The sequence below is a fragment of the Lycorma delicatula genome, chromosome 1 (genome assembly GCF_047948215.1).
Source record: "Lycorma delicatula isolate Av1 chromosome 1, ASM4794821v1, whole genome shotgun sequence".
NCBI lineage: Eukaryota > Metazoa > Arthropoda > Insecta > Hemiptera > Fulgoridae > Lycorma > Lycorma delicatula.
In genome coordinates, this window is record NC_134455.1 from 47,865,790 (window position 1) to 47,890,818 (window position 25,029).

At 31.1% G+C, this 25,029-nt stretch overlaps 1 protein-coding gene across 1 annotated transcript in view; it reads right to left on the minus strand.

Annotated features, from left to right (window-relative positions):
* Positions 1-335: 335 nt before the first annotated feature.
* TRAM (translocating chain-associated membrane protein 1) overlaps positions 336-25,029 on the minus strand; it is a 39,643-nt gene continuing 14,949 nt past the window's right edge. The window contains exons 5-7 of the mRNA XM_075354490.1: positions 11,251-11,360; positions 9,202-9,504; positions 336-2,382 (exon numbers count right to left, since the gene is read on the minus strand). Of these exons, the coding sequence (XP_075210605.1) occupies positions 2,285-2,382; positions 9,202-9,504; positions 11,251-11,360 (511 nt within the window). The 3' untranslated portion in view covers positions 336-2,284. The remainder of the gene's footprint in view (positions 2,383-9,201; positions 9,505-11,250; positions 11,361-25,029) is intronic.

Here is a 25,029-nt window from a genome sequence, read left to right on the forward strand (position 1 = left end):
TAACTTCATGGAAACGTTTCTACAAGAACACAATACAACATTATTCCAAGAGAAGGCTACAAAATTAATGTTAATTAATCAGAAAAACATTTAAAATAACCTTTATTTATACAAAATAATTGCTTTAAACTCTGCTTGCAATAAACAACATATGGAAAGATCAGAGATCACAACTGCTTAGATAACAATTCATTATCCAGTGAAAAATTAATGATTAATTCAACTACACAAAATGATTATCAGAAAAAATAATCATAAATATGGATCTCATATTTATGGAACTCAGGCAAAAGTTTCATTGACAGTAGCAAAATACAAATAATTATTATCCAATACACATTGAGAAAATTATTTTTATTAGTATAAAATCAAGTACACAACATACTGAATATCAATAAATTAATTCATTCAAAGAATACTTCACGAGTTATCAGTGTTCAAAGGTAAAATGTTGTGCTATTTACATTATTGTACATCATCTCAAATAACAATGCCAAACTCACATTCACTTTCCTGCATACACTATAAATACAGGGTCATTCACAGGAACCGGATGTTTTTGAAGTGGGTTGTACTCAGGCATTTGTGGTGGGAGGGGCACGTGGCTGGTGTCTGACGTTTCCTTTGTTCATAGCATTTACATTTTAGTCGTTGAGATGGAGCCGTGGATGCTAGAACAACGCCTGTACGCGTATGACAGTTTTGTGCGAGATGACGAATCCATAACTGCTGTTCAGCGAGATTTCCACTGGCAGTTTAATATCCATCGTAATGCAAGTATCCCTTCACATAACACAATATTGCGATGGGTAAACAACCTTTGAACAAGTGATTCAATATTGAAGAAAAAACCACTGGGTCCCCGACGAACTGCTAGCACTCCGGAGAACATCGAACAAGGGAAGCCATGGAATGAAATCACGTGTGTACGGCAATAAACCGTGTACATTGGAGGACCTAAAGATCGCAATTCGTCATCACGTCACCCAGGATGATGTAGACATGCTGCAAAGAATTGAGGCCAGTTACCGTGAAAGGCTACAACAATGTATTGCCCAAAATGGACATCACTTGCCGGACATAATTTTTCTTTCATGAGTAAGTAACGTAATGCTTTGATTTAACAAGTGTTTCAGTACCAATAAAACTTTTTTAAAGTAAATATTTATTTTTTATGATTATTTTAAAAACATCCGGTTCCCGTGAATGGATTTTAAAAACATCCGGTTCCCGTGAATGGTCCTGTATTTCCTAATACCTACGTTTTTTCACATATTTTATATGAACACAAAAGGATAAATCATTACATTTTTCAGTTCATTTAGGTAAATGAATAAAATTTGACTTCCAGTTTGGACAATTTTACATATAAAAAACAAAATATCAAAAACTAAATACATTTATATGATTCACAAATACCATTTATCAAACTATTTGCTTCAAAGAATACTTTACTTTTTTACAAGAATAAAAAAGAATTTTCATAATTCTTCTAATTTCTGAAAGATGAACACTGATAACGTAAATAATCAACACATAAATAATAACACAAATACATATTACATATTTTATAATATATAAACATTTAAATTCTGTAAGTGGTTTCAACAATAACACTGAATTCCATATATTTCAGATCCTTCATAATATCAAATGAATATTCATAAAAATTAAAATTCTATGAGATATTTGTCTTTTAAAAACTGTAATAAATATTAGTTTTGTTCTTTTTTCTAAAGAGAATTTTAATTACAAAAAATACCAACAACCACAAAAAAAGAAGAGAAATCAGAACTCGGAACATAAAATTTTAAGATTTTATGAGTAAAGTATTTTGAAATAAAACATGGGATTCTGAAAAAACAAGGAAGGAAAATTGATTAATATCCACTGTAATCTGTTTTAAATTCTATCCATAAAGAATGAACATCATTATTAAATGATAGTCGATTTTTTCAAAAATAAAAAAGTACCAAAAACTGAATTCCATACATATATGATAACTGAATCTACAAACACAAATTTAAATTTGTTAAAAAAATTACTATCAAATTTTTCTAACGAGTTTAAAGCAACAGCAGTCTCAAATTTTTCATAAACATTTCCAAAATAAAAACTTCCTGATGGTAAATAGCAGGGTTCTGATTCCTCAAAAAATAACACAAAAATGTTTTTTAACATAATTTCACAACTCTTGAGCCTATTAAGTATAAATTGTGCACTTTAAGGTGTTCAAATTGCATTTGGAATTTGTAAAAACATTCATTAATTTGTTTAAATTATGTTATTTAGTTTTAGCTTTGTTTTTGAGATTCTTTTTTGTGTTTTGGTCAACTTCTGTCAGCTCATTCACATCTTCATCAACAGCATTACCTCTCTTTGCTGGAAAAAATTTATTTTATTATTACATACAGATACACCAATACTTCAAAATGGATTTAAATTATAATGAAATTCTTCAAATTTATGAATTAAAATTTTATTTAGAACACTTATTAACTTTTCAAATGTTGAAATTAACAATTGGAAAATTTAATCATTGTACTTCTATCTTCATACAATCAAATGAATTAAAAATAAAAGTCATAATTATTATTGCCCAGTCTTGGTTCCGTACAATACTAAAGTATTAAATAAACCTAAAATTAAAAACCTGTCTCACTAAAAATAATTTAACTTTGTGTACCAAGCTTAATTTTCCAGTTACATTTTGAAGGTTGCTGATCCCATCCAAGATGTCTGATTCATCTTAATCATGGGACTTATCACAGATACTTCACCTTTTCACTTACAGTTATCTGATAGTCCTTTTCTAACAAGTTTATATTCACGCCATATTTCCAGTATTCTTTGTCACGAAGCACCTAAGTTTCAAAATTTCAAAAATTTATGTTAATGTTGAAAAAATAAGTTTGATTTTTTTACTCATTAATTCTTCTGAGATGGATTATTCAACTGGCCAACACATCCACAGACGAGATAACCTCATTAAAACTCTTATAATCAAGATTTATAATTAATTTTTCCTGTAATCCTTGCATCATTCAGCATTTAAATACCATTTAACTATTAATACTATTAATACCATTTATTTATCAATTAATTTATTTATTTATTTATTTATTTATCATTTTTCCATCATGCCGGGAGAATGAAGTACATATGCACCTATTCTCCCACGATCAGCCCCAGGCAACAAATTTTCACCAGTCTAAAGGATCAGAACACAAATAACAACTCCGTCCATAAATAAAACAACTTAACTATAACCGCCACTAAATAAATAATGACTCATACTATAAATGAGACACAGCAGCAAGTGACATTTTTACAGGTTCTGTGATTGGTATGGAAATAATAAACTCTCCTGCTATCCTCGCATTCTGTTCCAAGAGCAGTTCCAAGACTGCACTCCCACTACATTTGGCAACAAATTGCAAGTACTAGTAATGTATTATTTTAAAACATGAAAATATTACCCATTTGATTTTAATTTACGTCATATATATTCATTTTTAAACCAATATTATTGGTTATGATCAAAAACTTAAAAATTTTAATCTTTAGAGGTTAGATCCCAATCCACATTACCATAACAATATATTCTTATATATGTAAACACGATTTGTTTTGTTAGAATATCAAAATGTAACAGCACTGCTTTCATTTCACAGCTTTCACTGTCTTCATTGATTAGTTTACTGTGGCTACATTCTATATGCACTGTAATGTATCAGTAGACGTATTGTTCTATATGCATTATAGAAATTCAGTCATCAACCTGGCTTGTCTATGATTAATCACTTGTAAGAAAGATAAACAAATCCTATGCATCTATCATTTTATTTTATCTTATTTTTGTTTTTTTATATCCATTCCAAATACTTCTTTTCACGTACTCAGAACTGAGCATATAGATCAGAATTAATGCAAGTTTTTATTACTGCATTTGTAGATTTTGTTTCCCTAATGCAATCAAATTGCTTAGTTAACTCACTCTTAAATCTGTTTAAAAAAATGTTGCTCTTTTTTTATCATGAATCACAATCAAATCCCTATAAGAAATTAGGATGTCTGTTTTAATTGGCATCCTAACAAAGTTGATAAATGTTCATACTAAAATTTTTTTCGCAATTCTAAAAATATTAATAAACATTAATAACCAATGATTAGTAATACATTATCTAATGAAACAACAAAAGTATAATGAACTTTAAATAAAAATGGAATCGTACAATTTTTTCCTAATATTACTAAAATAATGAATATTTCACTGTTTCAGAATGTCAGAACTCTTTACATGAATCGCAATGTAAAATAAATATATATATATATATATATATTGTACATATAATTACAATAAAATTAGTCATTTGAATAAAGAAAATGTATGTTGTCTATGGATTATATATGTGTAACGGTTAGCAACCTAGCTTCTAGATCAGATAGTCTAACAATTTTTATCAATCACTTCATCCATCTCATATTCCACATTATAAAAAAAAACATGAATAGCATATTCAAGGTTAATATTAAAGTACAATAAAACAAAAGCCGGGGTAAAATTCTCACTCAGGCTTCTCATACACAATTTAGTAACAGTGCATTAAGTTTGTTTTCTAGCAACAAATTCTAAAATGAATAGGAACTCAGTAAACATAGATTCATACATATTGCCTTAATAATGGAATAATACTGTGTCTTAAAAGGAATACTGTAGAGGAATTCTTTTGGCAATAAAAAAACAATCAATCATACTCTCTTAGTAATTACACATCTTACATCTTGTGTTCTACAGTTCTGAGTTGTTTAGACACAGTTATAATGAATGTCATCATGTGAACATAAAAATATTGTACTTTTCTTTTTTCTTTACTAATATATTTAAATATTTTGTTGTTCACAATTTATGTTTACTGATCAATTTTTTAGCAATAATGTCAAATTCAAAAATTCATATTTTTTTAATACTTTAAAAATATTTTTTTATTAATTTTATTATTACTGTGTTAAGTCTTTCAATTTCAGTAAAATGCTTCTAAATGCCTACTAACCTTTTAAATGAAAAATTAATAATAGTGAATTATAATGAACACAAATTTACTGTTGACAGTTAACCCTTCAGGCAGGGAGCACGTGAATGTCACGCACATGTTAAGTTGTATGTATTGGTGGGTGGACGTGACAGTCTCACAGCACGCAGTGCTTGCTTCCAAACTTCATAACACTGCCATCTCGTAATGTTTATTTGAACAACTGGCTCTGTGTTATCACGAGGCTTCGTTCTTCCCCTCCGTGTTTTTATAACTGCGTAGGATTGCATATCAGTGATGAAATACGATTTTGTTCTACGAAGTTGAATGCTCTTCTTTCAGTCAGTTGCATCAGCTGTGAGTAAATGAAAATGGCCGGGTCAAGCACGTCGCGTAATCTTACATCGGAACAAATTATTGAATATTTAGATGAGACGTGTGACAGTAAACATTAGAATATTTGATAAGTGGTAGTGAATTTGATAGTGACAAAACTGATGAAGATTTTGTCCCAGAAAATCGTAATGAAAATAAAGAAGATTCTGAACAGAGTAGTGGCGATAGTGATGACGATATTGATAAAACAAGTGAAGCGTACAAGAAAAGACATAGATTGGAGATGGGAAAAAGTGGATCATTCTTCAGCTGAAAATTTGGTTTAAATTGGTGTAATAGTTTTGAAGCTATAAATTTTTCCTTTTAGTACTGTAATAGTTGCTGGTTGGGCATTTAAATTACCGGCAGTAGAGTAGGACTTTAAAAATTTAAATACCGGCTTGAAGGGTTAATTTAAAATATCAGAGCAGTAAAACACAAACGCATAACATAATAAAGATTTAATTTTTTAATGGCTGAACAAAAAAAAAATAGCATAAAATAAATGAATTACTTCAAGACCAATCATTCATTCTAAAGCTGTACAAGAGACAAGAACATTGTGAAATTAAGTTTGTCGTGAAAGCAATGAAATTGATTCAAACTGGAAAATATAACAACAAATTATTGTCGTTGGTTAACTGAGTGAAGATAAGATAAGAATGTACACACAGGTGATAAGATAAGAGTTGTTTTTCTTATTATTACCATTAAAACCATTGGTAGATTCAAGATAATATAAAATATAAAGAGAAAGAGAGAGAGGTTTGTTGACGCTTGTAACAAATGGTTGATAAGATTAGTCTATCTTTGCATTTATATTTTGCCAATGTCTAAAGGGCTAAATTTTTTTATTTATGTATCTTATATAATTCAAAAGGTTTATTTTATAAGCATGGTAAAAAAATGTTTTAATATAATGTAGGATAAACAAGAGAAAAAGTAAGGCCAACACAAAAATTTATAGGGAATAGTGTGTAGTTAAGAACATTAAGAGGGGAGACTATGCTGTGGCTTATTGTTTTGGATAACTTCAAAAGGATTAAGATGAATTACCAATAAATAATATAAGTAACTGGTTACACTGACAAAAGAAAAATTTTTTTAATGTTTCTCTGTGATACCATTTCTTGAATTGCATTTTTGCGTACATTACAGATCTGTAAGTGCGATTTTTTTATCATCCTTAGTTTTAAATAAATTATGCTTCAAAAAAATTAAGGGAAAATATAGTTAAAATCTGTAAAATTTATAATTTTGCATGGCCATACCTGTGTCAGAATAATTTCACTGCTGCTTTTCTTTTATAAATAGCCTTAGGCACATCCTGAATTTATGTCCAACAGTAATCAACTAGCATTTTAGTATTCTATTTCACTTTACAGCGATTTTCCATCACCAAAATGTCTTGGTGGAAACTTTCAGTGTTTGTCACTTTCACCTCATCTCTGAGGTTGTTCGGGAAAAAATCCAGGTGCGAGTGGAGGAAATGTATTTTCAAAGACATATTACATCCTATAGCTCTGTGTGAACTAAGAAGTTGATTAACAATATTGTGGTAATTGTAGAATTTTTGTTTGCCAAGAAAAGTTTTGCAAACGTCTTTAAATGAATCCCAAGTTGCACTTTCTACATTATTTAACACAGAGTTAAATATATCATCTTTAACCAACTCTCTAATTTGAAGACCAACAAATATTCCTTCTTTAATTTTTCCTTCACTTACATTCGGAAATTTCTGTCTAATGTATAAAAATCTGCGACTATCCTTCTTCACTGCTTTTTGCAAAATTTTTCATTAGTCTTACCTTGATATTGTGAAGGAGTAATAATATTTTTTTGGGTTTAACTAAGGAATAATATTATTTATCAATATATATATATATATATATATATATATATATATATTTCATGAATATTTTTCCCATTTGGAGTTAAGTTATCTTGTTTTTTCCACTCTTTGGTAACATAATGTTTATCCCTAACTCAGATGTCCCACTCTCAAAGAAAACACATGTACTTAGTATAGCCTGATTGCATGCCTAACAAAATAACTTTCACATCGCCACATATGTTCTAGCTATGTTTTTTATAATTTATTTCTTCAAGAATGTCTTTCATCACATCATATATCTCTTTCAAATCAATACCATAAGCAATTGGTATCGAAGGATATTTGTTACCATTGTGTAGTAGAACTACTTTTAAACTATACTTGGATGAATCTATGAAAAGGCGCCAGTCCTCAGATTTATGAACTTGCCCTAAGTGCAATATAAGCTCATCAATATTTGTGCAATAAACCAAATTATTTTCATCAATAGTACTGATATATTTCTTTTTGTCGGTTTTGAAAGCACAGCATTTTTGTATTTTTTTAAGTAAATTCCAACCTTGCAGTCTTGATCCTTACAGGTTCAGCTTGATCTTTTAATAAATTTAAAACCCTAATCAAGTCATTTAATTCACTTTGTGATATAGGATGTGGCTTATTGGAAGATAATTTAAAATCAAAATCATTGTTGTCTTCTTCAGTACTACCTGATTCTTCATTGCTGCTTTCGAATCATAGATTCACAGGTGGCTCAGGAACTGGAATAATTTCACTGTGAGGTACAGGCCTGATTGCAGATTGCAATAATGGATATTTTACAGTATGTTTACATTTTTTTAGAAATTCCAGACACACTTGTTAAACAAAAGTAACATCGGTTACATGATCCTTTGGTTCACTCCAAACCATACGTACACCAGATGGCAAAGCCTTCTGTGTACCTTTCAGCCATCCTCTTAAATATACAGAACAATTAGTGCGTACTATATGAGGAGCCCACATCTTATCCCAATCACCAATTTTACACTGAAAGTACAAATAATATGCTTTTTTACTTAAGGGTGTAATGTTTTTTTTTTATTTGATTTTATGGTAACTCACCACATACATACAAAAGACATCCACATCATTTACACAATTTTGAGGCATTGTGCAGTTAACAAACTTAAGACAGCAATAAGACCGAACAAAATTAATTCATTCCTAAATCCAGTCCTTAATATAAACACCACTGCTGTGTTTTCAACTACATTTTTTGACCTGCACAGACATGATTAACCTTATCCATGAAGGTTCACTCTTCAGTATTAAATATGATGTCATAATATGTGACTATGATATGATTTAATTCTTTGTCTAGTATTGTTTATTTGTAACTTACAAAATATGTTAACAAAGTTAAACAATTAAAAATGAGCTAACAAAATACAAGGAGCTTAAAATGCTAACTATACACTGAAAAATGAAAAAAAATCCTATAATTAAAATTTTTCAAAAATGGTAGGTGATAGAAAAATACTGAGTTCATATTCATTTTCAGCATCAAAAAACAGAAAAATCATTATCGCAAGTTAGGAAACAAAAATTATGTTTATCAGTGTTATTAATTAATTGGTAATTATTTATCAAATAATAGTGTAATAATTACACACTTCAATATTTGTAGACAATTGTTAGTATGCAGAAAAAATAAGTTGTACCTGCCGTCACAACAAAATTTCTTATTTAAGAAGATACAATTTTATACAATATACTTAAGAGTAAAAAAAAAAATTTTTTAAAGTGGGTTGAAAGAGAGAAAAATAAATTAAAAATTTATTTGTACCGGTTAAGAAATCACCAAAGTCCCATTTCAATATTAATTAATGATTAACTGAATCTGTTTATCGAAAATGGGGTATGAGAATACACTGTGACTGAAATAATACAATCTAATCACAACAATTAAAAATTACTTACAGTCATCCTTCTTCTTTTTACCAAGCGGTTTCTTGGTAGGTAGTTTTCTTGTCTGTGCTGGAGGACTTTGCTCTCTAAGCTGACGAAGTTGATCAGTAATGAAATGGAACATCAAATATGCCTGGAGTAAACAAACAGCAACCAGAGCAGCCAATCTAACAGCAGGAATATTAAAATTACCAGCTGCAGCAGAAAATCCTTGGTTCTCACTTAAAGACAATCCATACCAGAAGGTTAATACAGACAAGATTATGGAGCCCAGTCGTGTGAGAACAAATACAACATTAGACGCCATATATCCAGCTACCAACAAAATAAATAAATCATACAGACCAATGAAAAGCAAGAGTAAAAATCATAATTATCTATAATAAAAAAGTTAACATTATTCAATTATTCATGCATTATTATTATTAATTAAAGAGTCATCCTTCCTCTAAATCTCTAGTTTAAGTGTGAGGGTGAATCAAATATAAACAGTAATTTTTTTAAATAAATTTATTGATTAATAATATACAAAATTTGTAACTTCATCATTTCTCTATACAGTCTCCTGCATGATCTACAATACTTTTGCTAACAATTTGGAAGTTTGAATATTCCTTGTTCATAAAAAGTTTGAGGACAAGTCGTCAACCAATTGCGCATGTGCTCTTCAACATCTTCATTGTTTTCAAATCTTTCCCCTCCAAGTGATTCTTTCAAGGGGACAAACAAAAAGTGGACACAGGGGGACAAATCTGTAATGTAGAGAGGGTGGTTGAGTTTTCCAATTTATTCCTCGTCGAAATTGCAATGTGGGACCTGGAATTATCATGGGGAAGGATGACATCTCTGATGGTCATATCCCATCTTTGTTTTGGCAGGCGGCTTTTGTTGACTGTAGCAGCTGGCAATAGTTATACGTTCATTGACTGTGAAGAAAATTAATGAGTAAAACTCCCCTTGAAGCAAATAGCTGCAAGAACTTTTCCAGCTGACAGACTGGTTTTGGCCTTCACTGGGCAGCCCTTCATCCTTCCTTCACCACTCCTCACTCCGTAGTGTAATGATGGAGCTAAGTCTCATCACATTCTATCATTCTTGTCGAAATCGATACAAAGTCTCTCACAAATCTCCAACTTGACCTGTTTTTGATTTTCAGTCAACAACCTCAAAACCCATAGAGCACTAATTTTTCTAATGCCAAGATGACCAGTGATAATGGACTGAGCACTACCATAGCTCATACCCACTTCTGACGTGATTTCTTCAATGGTGAACCAGTGATCACCTTAGATAAGCTCTTGAATGGCATGGATATTGTCAGCTGTGAGACTTTGACTTTGGGCGTCGATCATGACTTTTGTTTTCTATACTTTTTCTCCCATCCTAAAATTGTCTGGCTCATGTGTACACTTGGTCTTAGGACACTAGATTTCTGAGCAACTCCAGTCATCAGTGCTGATAAACAATCTGTCCACTCTCTAGCAAATGTTTCTATTACACTGGCTAGATATGTATCTAGCCAGTGATACATAGGATTAAATTATTATTTATGGCAGTCACCTTTTAAAGAAAATAAAAACTCAATACTATTTGGGGAATAATATTAAACACTATTTTCCTTCAGTAACCAAGTGTCCTTTACTCATCCAGATAAGTACATAACATCATGTCATACAACAAAAAATGTAAGTGTAATAACTTCCCAAAAGTTTATGTTTATTTATTTATTTTTATTGTTTACCTCTATTACTTCCATACTAGTCTGTAAATTTATTACCAAATAACAACATAGGAAGTAAACAAGTACCCACTGTCCATTAAGTTAAAGAACACTGGGTACAGTTCGTAGTTTCACAATATACTGTTGGCAGTTTTAGAGAAGTTAATGTTATATGAACCAGTTCTCAAAAAAAAGATAATTACCGAGTTTTTAAGGGCATATTCTAACATAATTTACCTTCCAGACAACCAACAATTTTTTTTACAGCTTTAGCTCTTTATATTCTGGGAACATTAGAAACTATACTTTATTAAAAAAAAAAATTATTTTTAATTTTTTACCTTTACTTCCTTTCTCTTCTTTATCAATGAAATCAATAATACGAGCAACATGAAACAATGCTTCTGATGTATAATGCAAAACAAGCAAGCAAATACCAACCCTGTTAAAACTGCAACAAAAAGCAAGAAATAGAATCAAACTTTTTTTAAAAATAATATTATTGGCCCATAACAATGATCATAGTCGCTTGTTTCCACAACAGTACACATGTGACTTTTATGATGGGATCTCTGAATACTATCAGACCAATTTTGCAAATAAACAGAAATACACTAAATACTGTTCAAAGTAATTAAAACATTTTGATTTTAGCTTTGGTATTAATTTTTCAGTCATTTTGACTTTAATAACAGTTAAAATTTATTACTTATCTATAACGTACAACTTTTGCTTCGTTTTTAAACACTTCGATTTACTTTTTTTTACTTGTTTTATAATATAGGGAGAAGCAATTAGATTTACACTCTAAAATAACTTCAATATCAATGAAACATTCTGAAAAATATTTTTAAAAGTAAAATCAGTCAAAAAAAAGAATCCAAACTCTTGATCAACTTAATCAATGGGTTAATTCTTTTATTTAACATATGTAAAACAATTAACAATTTTTTATTTTCGTAAATAACACAATGGTTTAACTTTTTTTAAAAGACTTTATCTACCAAAACAATATGAAATTTTATATATTAAATAAAATATCATTTTATATTTAATAAAAATTATCTGAGCAAGAATTCTGCAATTAACATCCTGATTAAAGTGCAATGGCAAGAGTATACCTTGCTATTAATCAAGTGTACATGTTTTTAACAAAGGTCCAATAACATTTGACTGACTAACAAAAATGAGTTTTCAAGTAAACATTTACCCTTAACTGGATAACAAAACTTTTTTTTTTAAACAGTGTTATTATTAATTTACAGCTAATTATTATACATAATGTAATTTTTTTAAATTATTTTAGATAATCAATGAAAGTCAAATAATTGTCTGATGTCTGCATTTAATTTGATATGTAAGAGAGAGCAAAAATTTCAGACAAACTCATGTTAATAGAAATTACTTTGAAATAATTTTTCAGTTTTTTACTTCTCTCCAATCATTTTGTTTTTTTCACTAACTGTAACCAGCTATCAGAAATCACTAAAATAAACTAAATAAATTCCTAATATTGCATAAAGGAAAACAGAGGTATCAAAAAGGGATATCTAAATTAACAGAGGCATCGCCTTCCCAAAATTCTGGTTAGCATAAGAGTTGCATCGCAAGAAATTCCTCTTATGTAAATAATTTTCAAGTACATGCTGCAGAAGAACAACTGTAGTTGAAACTGAATTTATTTTGTGTAACAATTTAAATTTCATAATTTGACATGGATAACAATGCTACAAATATCAGCAAGCAAAGAAAATCTCAAGCTAATTGAGTGAAGCAATGCCAACCAATACTTCCAAACTGCATGTCAGATTTTTTTACAGTTCTGTATTTGCATGACTTCATTTGATAGTGTCAATATGTTTCACATCATAGAATCACAAATGTTGCTTTGTTAGGACAGAATTTTGAATTCCACAAAACAGATTATTTTTTTTTAAAGTTGTCAACCAATATCAATTATTTACTAGTTTTTCTCATAAATTATTGACTTCCAAGAAATTTCCTAAAATCAGCAAGAATAACACAGGTCAACAAAAAAATATTTAGAACCGAAATAAAAGTAGAATTAGAATGTATATTTTATGCTAAATCTTAGAATGAAATTAGTTTTTCTTAATCATCCTCAGATTTTTAGTTATGGCCCTTTAAAATATTGAGAAACTTCTTAAATAATAGAATTAAAAAAATAATAATAATTACAATTAAAATTCCTACCTTTATTTTGCAGACATTTACATTTATCTTAATTTCTTTTTTATTATTTTATTTTTAAGTTCAGTGAAGTCTTCTCTTTTTATCATTTAGTAGTAGTCAATCATTACAGACTAATCCCACTTGCCTTGATAATGTTGTTCCATCTAAAATATATCTTGGTGGAACCTTTCTCCTTGTTCGTCACTGATGTCACCCAAATTTAAAGGGAAAAAGTCCAAATGAGAATGTAAAAAATGAATTTTCAATGACATTCTGCAGCCTAAATTTTTGCAGTCCACTAAGAATTCACTTTTAAGCTGATCATGGTTTTCAGCTTTTTTGTTTCCAAGAAAACGAGAAACGACATCTTTGAATAACTTCCATGCTGCTAGTTCTTTAGTATTCAGTTTGCTGTCAAATATATTTTCATGAATTAAGTTTCTTATTTGTGGCCCAATGAATATTCACTCTTTTAATTTAGTCTCACTTAATTGTAAAAGAATTTCAACTAAATATTTAAAGCCATCTCCAACTTATCTAGTGCTTTTACAAAATTCTTCATCAGGTCTATCTTTATGTGAAGAAAACTTATTTGAGTTGTGCAACAACACTGTTTTTAAGCTTCTTTTTAATGAGTCTCTAAATAAATGCCACACGAATAACATATTCAATGTTCAATTCAGACCCCTAACATCATGACAGGAATAAATAAACCATCTCTTCTGAAGTATTTCAGTAAATTTTCTTTTTGATTTCTATGTACTGAAATTTTAATATCCTCGTTTAATAAATTCCATTCTTTAAGATGTGAACCTAGAAGTTCTGCAAGTTGTTTCGACAGATACAAGTCACGAAATTAAGTCGCTCAGTTCTGCTTGTGTGATGAGATAGGGTTCAGTATTTGATTCTTCTGAAATGTAATTAATATCTATTGAAGTTGACGATTCATCGGTTGAGCCATCTGGGGAATCAGAAATTTCTTTCCAAGAAGTTGGAGCAATCAGAATTGGTGATCAACACCATGAAGTACTGGTCTCATAGTTGAATGAACATTTGGGTATGCGATACTGCTTTTATTGTTTGAATTGAAACCAGTAGCATTTGTTGAGCAAAATAGCAATCATAATAGTAGACTCTCACCAAATCATAGGTATGCCAAAAGGCAAATGCTCTTTTTTTCCTTTTAACCGCTGGGTTAGTTTAACGTAGCATTTGATGCATGCTACATTTGGAGCCCAGACTTTATCTTGGTCTCCCAAGGGAGAGTCAAAATAATGTTTGTAAGCAGTTTTCAACAAATACAATACTGGTTTTCATTGACTTTTTATGGTGAATTCTCCGCAAACATAACAAAAAATACTTGGAGAATTTTTAGAAGCCCGAATTTTATTCATTGCAAAATTCAAAATGTTTTAATGAATGAAAGTAAACTAAAATATTACAGAAATACTTACTTAATTATATAAAAATAAGTAAAGTTTTAATTTATAAATATTTCATAAAATTGTTTCACCATGGAGTTCAAAAAAACAGTGTGAAACGCACGCGCGTGCACACAACTTAACGAATCTTGATGTTAAATAAAATAATACCAAAAAGTGTTCCATCATAAAAATGTTTCATTAAATTTATGCTATCACTTAAGAAAAAAATTTTATAATATGTATATGATAAACCACTACACAACTAAGGAACACAGAAAGTCATATCAAGAGCTGAATTCATACAAAAGGAAATTTCATCACATTGAATTACTCATTACTTGACTCACTGACACCTCTAGCTTGACATGAAATGACATCATTCAACTGTTATGTATCAAATATAGGTCTACAGTATGCATCTCAATATAAATCAGATGTGAATAAGCAAACATGCAGACGTACTAACTTATTTGTATTGTTTGTTCCACAAGTGATGGAACAAACAAATTTAAGAGGTTGAAACTTAAGAACATTACATGGTGGGTTGTTTCAGAATACAAATTTGATTCAGCATACAAAATACAATATAGAACACCTACTCTCTTTTCAGTTCTAAATTTTATGTTGAACTGTGTAATTAAACAAATTTTATTGAAAACACATTTAAACATTTTTTTACATACAAAATCACTGTACATATTTAATTTTACATCCTTTTTATAAAAGTAATGTACTTCACTACTACTAAAGTGACTGTAAAAACATAATTTTTTTTTTTAATCTTACAAAAGGATGATTTAAACTAATAACTACTTCCATAAACACTCCCATGTCTGGAAAATATCAAAAACTAATTCTTAAAATAAAGCCCAACAGAAAACTAAATAATATTACAAATTACTGCTGAATTTGTTTGGAAAATCAGCAATAAACTTAGTGCTTAGAGTAAAAACTAACTAATATAATTTAATACATTCGTAACTTAAAAAAAATAAATCTACAATTTAATGAATTTAAATTCTTTTATATTCAGATCCAATAATTTTCAAAATACATAACTATGTTCTGTATGCATAGATTTATTTAGAATAATATATAATGCTTAAAAATTAAAAAAACAAATAGATGTTTTAGTTCCAAGTTTCATACCAATCTGTATCTTTAAGGGTATTAACAACCCCCTACAGAGAATTGATTCCAAATACATACAGATAGCTAGCTCATTTTATTGCAATAAAACCAATGCCTAAGCTTTGATAAATGTGTTGTTTAGAACAAGATTTACACAATTTTACAACATAATCAAGTCTTGCAGATTCAAGCAAATTTTCATAGTCAGGTTTTCCTTGGACCACTGAGCTCATAATGGTTTAATTCTGGAGTGTCTGTTCTATTGCCAGCACTCATGGGAATCATACATCAGTTCCAATCAAAAATCCTTCAGTGGTTGTTGGTCACTTGAATAACTAACAAACCCAGAAGCTTAAAAATACTTTGACCAGCCTTGTCAGCCGACATAAGTCTGGAGATAATGAAACAAAAGATAAAACAAAGACTGCTAAATTATCATTAATACAGTTTATTGTAGTCAAGTATAGAGAAGAAGGTAAATCATTTGCATGGTTTCACATTTCTTAATACAAGTGCGTTATTACAACTTGTGGCTCTCCAAAGTCAATTAAAAAACTTATAAGTGGCACCCTGCTGATTGAGGTAAGTGATGACGAACAGAGTCTGAAGCTACTAGCACTTAGGTTCACAGGGAAGGGCAAAGTGATGGCGAGAGCCACATAGTACCCTAAATTCCAGCAAGGGAGATCTTTTGCTGTGACTTGGCTGGTATTGAACCATCAGAAATAAAAGAACTATCACTGCAGTCAGTCACTTCTGTTCAGAAGATAATGAGGAAGCAGAATGGTGTTGATGTGCCAACATCTTCAATTATTATGATTTTTTCTACTCAGACAGTCCCTGAGCAAATAAAAATAGGTTCATGTGTAACCATACATACCAAACCCAAAACTGCTTCCAGAGTCAGGGTTTTGGTCACCCAAAACTGGTTGCACAAAGAACAAATTTGTATGCATTGCAGCTGTATGAGACATGATGAGAGTGTATGCACTGAAGATGAAAAGCGTATAAATTGTAAGGGTTAACATTTGACAAGGTCTTGAGAATGTCTCCTTTATAAGGAAACAGTTAGATTAACAATTATTACTGAACAGAAAGTGTCCTTTGACAGGATATCAGGAATACAGAAAATCAGGAATACAGTCCTTTGACTCATCAGGAATACCCTCAACATGAGCAATCTGTACAGCCTGGTGTTAATTTTGTACATGTTCTAACAATGTACAAAAGGAGAAAAAGTGCACATCATGAAAAGAACTGACTGAATTGGCCCAAGCTTTATCAAACCTGCTAATGCAGCATTGGGTACAGCCAAGAACAATATTTTTGGTGGAAAGGCTGACAGTGATTCACCGAAAATCATTTCAGTCAGTACACCACCTAATAAAATTGCTGCTGCACCAACTATGCAGCAAACTACCAAGATCCAATGAAAGGATCTACAAAAAAAATTGTCACTGGTAAGATATTTCCAGCCACTCAGGCTTCAGAATCCCTACCACCATCTAAAGATATCTTCAAGGATATAATGGTAGATGAAGTGCCTGTATAAACAAAGTAGTTCCTTAAAGTCTTAAACATTAAAAAGATAAACCGGATAATATTTGATAAATAATATTATTCATTGGAATGTTTGCAGTCTCCATTCTCAATATGAGAATATTGAAATCTTACTAAAGGAAGAAAATCCTTTAATACTGTGTCTGCAGGAAACTCACCTCCATCCCCAAGAGGATGAATTCACTTCATCTCTAGGATGAAGTGAATTTTTGTAGATATGTCTGCAAGAGATGCAAACACCCAGCTGAGGGTAGAGGACGAGAAGAAGGGGCCGTTTTCCTAAAGGAAATATTCAAGAATACATAAAAGAGATAATCAGGAATATATATATTGGATGTTATAATTCATATAGATAGCTCTAAACACGATAATTCTGTTTCTTGTGGTTGGCAATAGAACATACATGATGTTTGGTCTTCCAAGCGTAGTCAGTGTTTTCGTTGCAGAGCTGTATACAATTAATAAGACTATATTTAATGTCTTATATTACATATTAGCCCGTGTCGATATTGGGCTAATTATATTTAATATTAGCCCAATATCGACACGAACTAATATGTACTCCAGACACCCTATTGTCTGAGATACAGTCTGTTAATTCTGAAATGACCAAGCAGAACTCAACTGAGCTTCCACTAGATCCCTAGCCATACTGGAAATTCAGGCAATGAGCATGCTGATAGTGTAGCAAAAGTGGCTTGTTTGCAGCCTCCTTTCATTAATCACGTTGTTTCTGATGAGATTTTTGTCTTGCTTAATTTTTGTTAAACTTATTTATTTTCTTAAGAGGGACAACATACTTGTCAAACTCCGTTTTTTATTACAGCTTCTTTCTTATGTTCTTCAATTATTACTGTTGCTGTTTGGTTTCTGTAAATGTTAGCAATTGTTCTTCTATTTCTGTACTTAAACCCTAATTCTTTTTAAAATGCTGAACATTGTATTCCAGTCTACGTTATCGAATGCCTTTTCTATAAATGCCAAGAATGTTGGTTTGTTTTTCTTTAATTTTCCTTCTACTATTAATCTGAGCCCTAAAATTGCTTACCTTGTTCCTATACTTTTCCTGAAACCAAGTTGGTCTTCTCCTAACAGTTCTTCCACTCTCCTCTCAATTCTTCTGTATAGAATTCTAGTTTTTTGATGCATGGCTAGTTAAGCTAACTGTTCTGTAATCTTCACATTTATCTGCTCCTGCTTTCTTTGGTATCATGACTATAATACTCTTTTTGAAGTATGATGGAACTTCCCCTTTTTCATAAATATTACACACCACCAGTTTGTATATTCTTATCAATCGCTTCCTCAACTGCACTGCACAGTCATTCTACAGGTATTCCATTTATTCCAGGAGTCTTTCTGCCACTCAAATTTTTTAATGCTCTCTTAAATTCAGATCTCAGTATTGTTTCTCCCTTTTCATCCTATTCGACTTCCTCTTCTTCCTCTGTAACACCATTTTCTAATTCATTTCCTCCATATAACTTTCAATATATTCCATCCACCTATCAACCTTTCCTTTCATATTATAAATCGGTGTACCATCTTTGTTTAACACATTATTAAATTTTAATTTATGTACCACAAAGTTTTCCTTTATTTTCCTGTATACTCCATTTATTTTACCAATTCTTTAATTGATAAACACTTCTCTTTCCACTTCTGAGCACCTTTCTTTAATTCAAACTTCTTTTGCTAGTTTGCATTTCCTATTTATAGTATTTCTTAATTGTCAATAGTTCCTTTTACTTTCTTCATCACTAGCATTCTTATATTTTCTACGTTCATCCATCAGTTGCAATATATCCTCTGATATTCAAGGTTTTCTACCAGTTCTCTTTATTCTGCCTAAGTTCACTTCTGCTGATTTAAGAATTTCCTTTTTAACATTCTCCATTCTTCTTCATTTTCTGCCTTATCTTTTTTACTCAGACCTCTTGCGATATCCTCCTCAACAAATTTCTTTACCTCCTCTTCCTCAAGCTTCTCTAAATTCCACTGATTCATCTGACACCCTTTCTTCAGGTTTTTAAACCCCAATCTACATTTCATTAAATTATTTCACTAAATCATTCATTTCACTAATCCACTAAATCATTTCACTAAATTATGGTCGCTATCACTGTCTGCTCCAGGATAAGCTTTGCAGTCGACGAGTTGATTTCTAAATCTTTGCTTAACCATAATCTATCTGATACCTTGCAGCATCACCTGGCTTTTTCCATGTGTATATTCTTCTATTATGATTTTTAAACTGGGTGTTTGCAATTACTAAATTATTCTTCGTGCAAAACTTGATAAGTCACTATATTTCCTTCCTTTCCTTTTCCAATGCAAGGACTGGAAAAGGCAAAGGCAAAAAAAGGCCCTCCGAACCTCGCTAATTCCTACTACACCTACAATTTAAACTATCCATTTCACTCTAAATTTTCTAACCTACCAACCTTTTTTAGACTTCTAACATTCCACGCTCCGACTCGTAGAATGTTATTCTTTAATTTTTTGGTGATCCCTTCCTTAATAGTCCCCAACCAGAAATTCGAACAGGGGACTAGTTTACCTCCAGAATATTTTACCAAGGAAAAATATCCATCTTTGTTACTACAGAGACTTACATTTTCTTGGAAAAAAACAGCTGCCATTGCTTTCAGCTGCGCAGTACTCAGAAGACTGAGTGATGTTGATATGGCCATTTAAGTCCTCCTGACCTATACCCTTAACAACTGCTGAAAGAGCTGCTGCTCTCTTTCAGGAATCATTCCTTAGTCTGGCTCTCAACAGATACCTCTACGATATGATTGCATCTTCAGTCCAGCTACTCTGTATCACTAAGCACTCAAGCCCCCTCACCATCAGCAAGGTCTCATAATTTATAGAGAGAGTAATACAATACGCCTTCATTTCTGTTAATTAATTTAAATTTTAATTTCATATTCAATTATGCATAATTACATTCCAATTGGTTTAGTTTTTTCTTGAAATTTGAGAAATTTTAAAATTAAAAAATTTAGTTTAATTAAATTTGATTAAAAAATATATAGTAAATAAATACAAACTTTTTTTGTCTGGGAAATTAGGTTAGAATTTAAGTAAATTTATAACCTAAAAAAGGCAGCCTAACATTGCAATGACAGAATATTAAACCACACATTTTAAAATTATTAAATATCAAAGAACAAATGTAAAAATGTACCCCAAGAACCAATGTAACAGGTAGATTGAATAGTTGTAGGAGTCATTTATATGCTGCTTTCTGAATGACATACATGTGACATCATCTCATATTTTCAAGGTCACGAAAATCGTAAACTTACAAAACAACTAGCTATATATGCTGGTGTTATATATTAATACAATTTATTAAAAAATAAATCACAGCAGATAAGTAGAGAAAAAATTCACCAGTGAAATGTGTTAATAGCCAAACTCCAATTAGTCTAATCAATTACAGGAGAAAGGTCAATTTTTGAAGAAAATTAGTAGAGTTTAGGGATATACATGAGGTTTTAGATTAGGGTAAGTATAACTTGGTTATGTGCGACTGGACAAAATTTTCACTAACTAAACAAAATGGCGGCCATGCAAATGTGTGAAAATTGATTTTTCAATTTTGTAGACCAAGGTAAACTTCCCAGACGAAAACATTATGAATAAAAGTTGTGGACATTCGCAGAACCTATAATTTAAGCCCTTAAAACATTGAATTTTGTTACTTACTGTAAAAAAGCTGAAAAACCATTAAAAATGGTAATCTTTTGCAAAGCCAATATGTATTGCAGAAATAATTTTTTTACTATTTTTATTGTTTAAAAGTTTTTTTTTTGTCTTCAGTCATTTGACTGGTTTGATGCAGCTCTCCAAGATTCCCTATCTAGTGCTAGTCGTTTCATTTCAGTATACCCTCTACATCCTACATCCCTAACAATTTGTTTTACATATTCCAAACGTGGCCCGCCTACACAATTTTTCCCTTCTACCTGTCCTTCCAATATTAAAGCGACTATTCCAGGATGCCTTAGTATGTGCCCTATAAGTCTGTCTCTTCTTTTAACTATATTTTTCCAAATGCTTCTTTCTTCATCTATTTGCCGCAATACCTCTTCATTTGTCACTTTATCCACCCATCTGATTTTTAACATTCTCCTGTAGCACCATATTTCTAATCTTTTCTTCTCAGATACTCCGATTGTCCAAGTTTCACTTCCATATAAAGCGACACTCCAAACATACACTTTCAAAAATCTTTTCCTGACATTTAAATTAATTTTTGATGTAAACAAATTATATTTCTTACTGAAGGCTCGTTTAGCTTGTGCTATTTAGCATTTTATATCGCTCCTGCTTCGTCCATCTTTAGTAATTCTACTTCCCAAATAACAAAATTCTTCTACCTCCATAATCTTTTCTCCTCCTATTTTCACATTCAGTGGTCCATCTTTGTTATTTCTACTACATTTCATTACTTTTGTTTTCTTCTTGTTTACTTTCATGCGATAGTTCTAGCGTAGGACTTCATCTATGCCGTTCATTGTTTCTTCTAAATCCTTTTTACTTTCGGCTAGAATTACTATATCATCAGCAAATCGTAGCATCTTTATCTTTTCACCTTAAAAAAATACTGTTACTCCGAATCTAAATTGTTCTTTAACATCATTAAGTTCCATGTAAAGATTAAAAAGTAACGGAGATAGGGAACATCCTTGTCGGACTCCCTTTCTTATTGCGGCTTCTTTCTTATGTTCTTCAATTGTTACTGTTGCTGTTTGGTTCCTGTACATGATAGCAATTGTTCTTCTATCTCTGTATTTGAACCCTAATTTTTTTAAAATGCTGAACATTTTATTCCAGTCTACGTTATCGAATGCCTTTTCTAGGTCTATAAACGCCAAGTACGTTGGTTTGTTTTTCTTTATTCTTCCTTCTATTAATCTGAGGCCTAAAATTGCTTGTCCCTATACTTTTCCTGAAACCAAATTGGTCTTCTCCTAACACTTCTTCCACTCACCTCTTAATTCTCCTATATAGAATTCTAGTTAAGATTTTTGATGCATGACTAGTTAAACTAATTGTTCTGTATTCTTCACATTTATCTGCCCCTGCTTTCTTTGGTATCATGACTATAACACTCTTTTTGAAGTCTGATGGAAATTCCCTTTTTTCATAAATATTACACACCACCAGTTTGTATAATCTTATCAATCGCTTCCTCAACTGCACTGCACAGTCATTCTACAGGTATTCCATTTATTCCAGGAGTCTTTCTGCCACTCAAATTTTTTAATGCTCTCTTAAATTCAGATCTCAGTATTGTTTCTCCCATTTCATCCTCCTCAACTTCCTCTTCTTCCTCTATAACACCATTTTCTAATTCATTTCCTCCGTATAACTCTTCAATATATTCCACCCATCTATCGACTTTACCTTTCGTATTATATATTGGTGTACCATCTTTGTTTAACACATTATTAGATTTTAATTCATGTACCCCAAAATTTTCCTTAACTTTCCTGTATGCTCCGTCTATTTTACCAATGTTCATTTCTCTTTCCACTTCTGAACACTTTTCTTTAATTCACTCTTCTTTCGCCAGTTTGCACTTCCTGTTTATAGCATTTCTTAATTGCCGATAGTTCCTTTTACTTTCTTCATCACTAGCATTCTTATATTTTCTATGTTCATCCATCAGCTGCAATATATCGTCTGAGACCCAAGGGTTTCTACCAGTTCTCTTTATTCCGCCTAAGTTTGCTTCTGCTAATTTAAGAATTTCCTTTTTAACATTCTCCCATTCTTCTTCTACATTTTCTACCTTATCTTTTTTAGTCAGACCTCTTGCGATGTCCTCCTCAAAAATCTTCTTTACCTCCTCTTCCTCAAGCTTCTCTAAATTCCATCGATTCATCTGACACCTTTTCTTCAGGTTTTTAAACCCCAATCTACATTTCATTATCACCAAATTATGGTCGCTATCAATATCTGCTCCAGGGTAAGTTTTGCAATCAACGAGTTGATTTCCAAATCTTTGCTTAACCATAATCTATCTGATACCTTGCAGCATCACCTGGCTTTTTCCATGTGTATATTCTTCTATTATGATTTTTAAACTGGGTGTTGGCAATTACTAAATTATACTTCGTGCAAAACTCTATAAGTCGTCCCCTCTTTCATTCCTTTTGCCCAGCCCGTATTCACACACTATATTTCCTTCCTTGCCTTTTCCAATTCTTGCATTCCAATCTCCAACTATTATTTAATTTTCATCTCCTTTTATGTGTTTAATTGCTTCATCAATCTCTTCGTATACACACTCTACCTCATCATCATCATGGGCGCTTGTAGGCATATAGAAGTTAACAATCGTTGTCGGTTTAGGTGTTGATTTTATCCTTATTACAATGATTCTATCGCTATGCGTCTTGAAATACTCCACTCTCCTCCCTATCTTCTTGTTCATCACAAAACCTACTCCTGCCTGCCCATTATTTGACGCTGAGTTAATTACTCTAAAATTCCCCGACCAAAAGTCGTCTTCCTCTTCCCACCGAACCTCACTAATTCCTACTATATCCACCATCATCCTACCCATTTCCCTTTTTAAATTTTCTAGCCTACCAACCTTTTTCAAGCTTCTAACATTGTTAGAATTGTTTAAAAGTTAGCTATTGGAATTCCAAATTCAATGAGTGGTTACAAAGAAAATTGGTTTATTCATTGCAGAGATATTGTAATTTGTTTATAAAAAGACTCTTCAGGCAACTGTAATTATTTTAGTTTTTAAGAACTTTTTCGTGTCCATTTCAAATCCAATCTATTCTTCAACACTTGTACTTTCAAATGGTGAAAAAGTTTTAGACCAAAATTAATGTAAAACTTGTTTAAACTTTTTTGAAAAAAATAAGCAAAAAATAGAGCGTGCTCGTATAATAGTCATGGGGGGAAGCGGTTCGCAGCAGTCGCACGTGAATAAAGTTCAATTCATAACTTTAAATCAGAATAGACGGAGTACGAAAAAATTGCTCTATCTTTGCAAATTTTGGACAGATCGAGACCATTTTTTTTACATATGATTTCAGATATAATCGGCTTTTTATGTATTTACCACAGTTTTCCTTTTTTTAGATGAAAAAAAATGATAAATTGAAATAATAATCACTGAAATATATTGTAACTCATGAATATGAGTGCACTCTATAATTATAATTCTGTCTATACAAAATCTGTCTATGTGAACAGAGACAGAGTACCTTTTATAAACACTGTTTGTTGTTTTTATATAATATCCAGTCCAATTAATATACGCTGATTTTTTTTTTATTTTCGGGACCACCGTTAGGTATTGCTTCAGAAGATGAGATGAATGATTTATAGCGTGAAAATGCCATGACTGACCATGATTCAAACCTGGGTCCTCCGGATGAACGGCCTAGATGCTACCACTCGTGCCACAGAGGCTGGCAATAAACGTTGATTGGTTCCAATTAATATTACCATATACTTACATTCATAAATTTATATACATAAACGATTATATATGTTCATAGATTTTACTTCAAAAAAGTACATTAAATTTAAGATAATTTTTTTTGAATATTTTAAAATTTTTTTCAGAAATTTTTTGGATTTTTTGCAGTAACTAATTATCAAAATTCAACATTTAAGGGCTTAAATTATAGGTACTGCAAATGCCCACAACTTTTATTCAGAACTTTTTCAGCTAGGAACTTTACCTTAAGACTATAAAATTGAAAAACTGATTTTCACCACCTTTGAACAACTGCCATTTTGTCTAGTCACATATAAACTAAGATATAC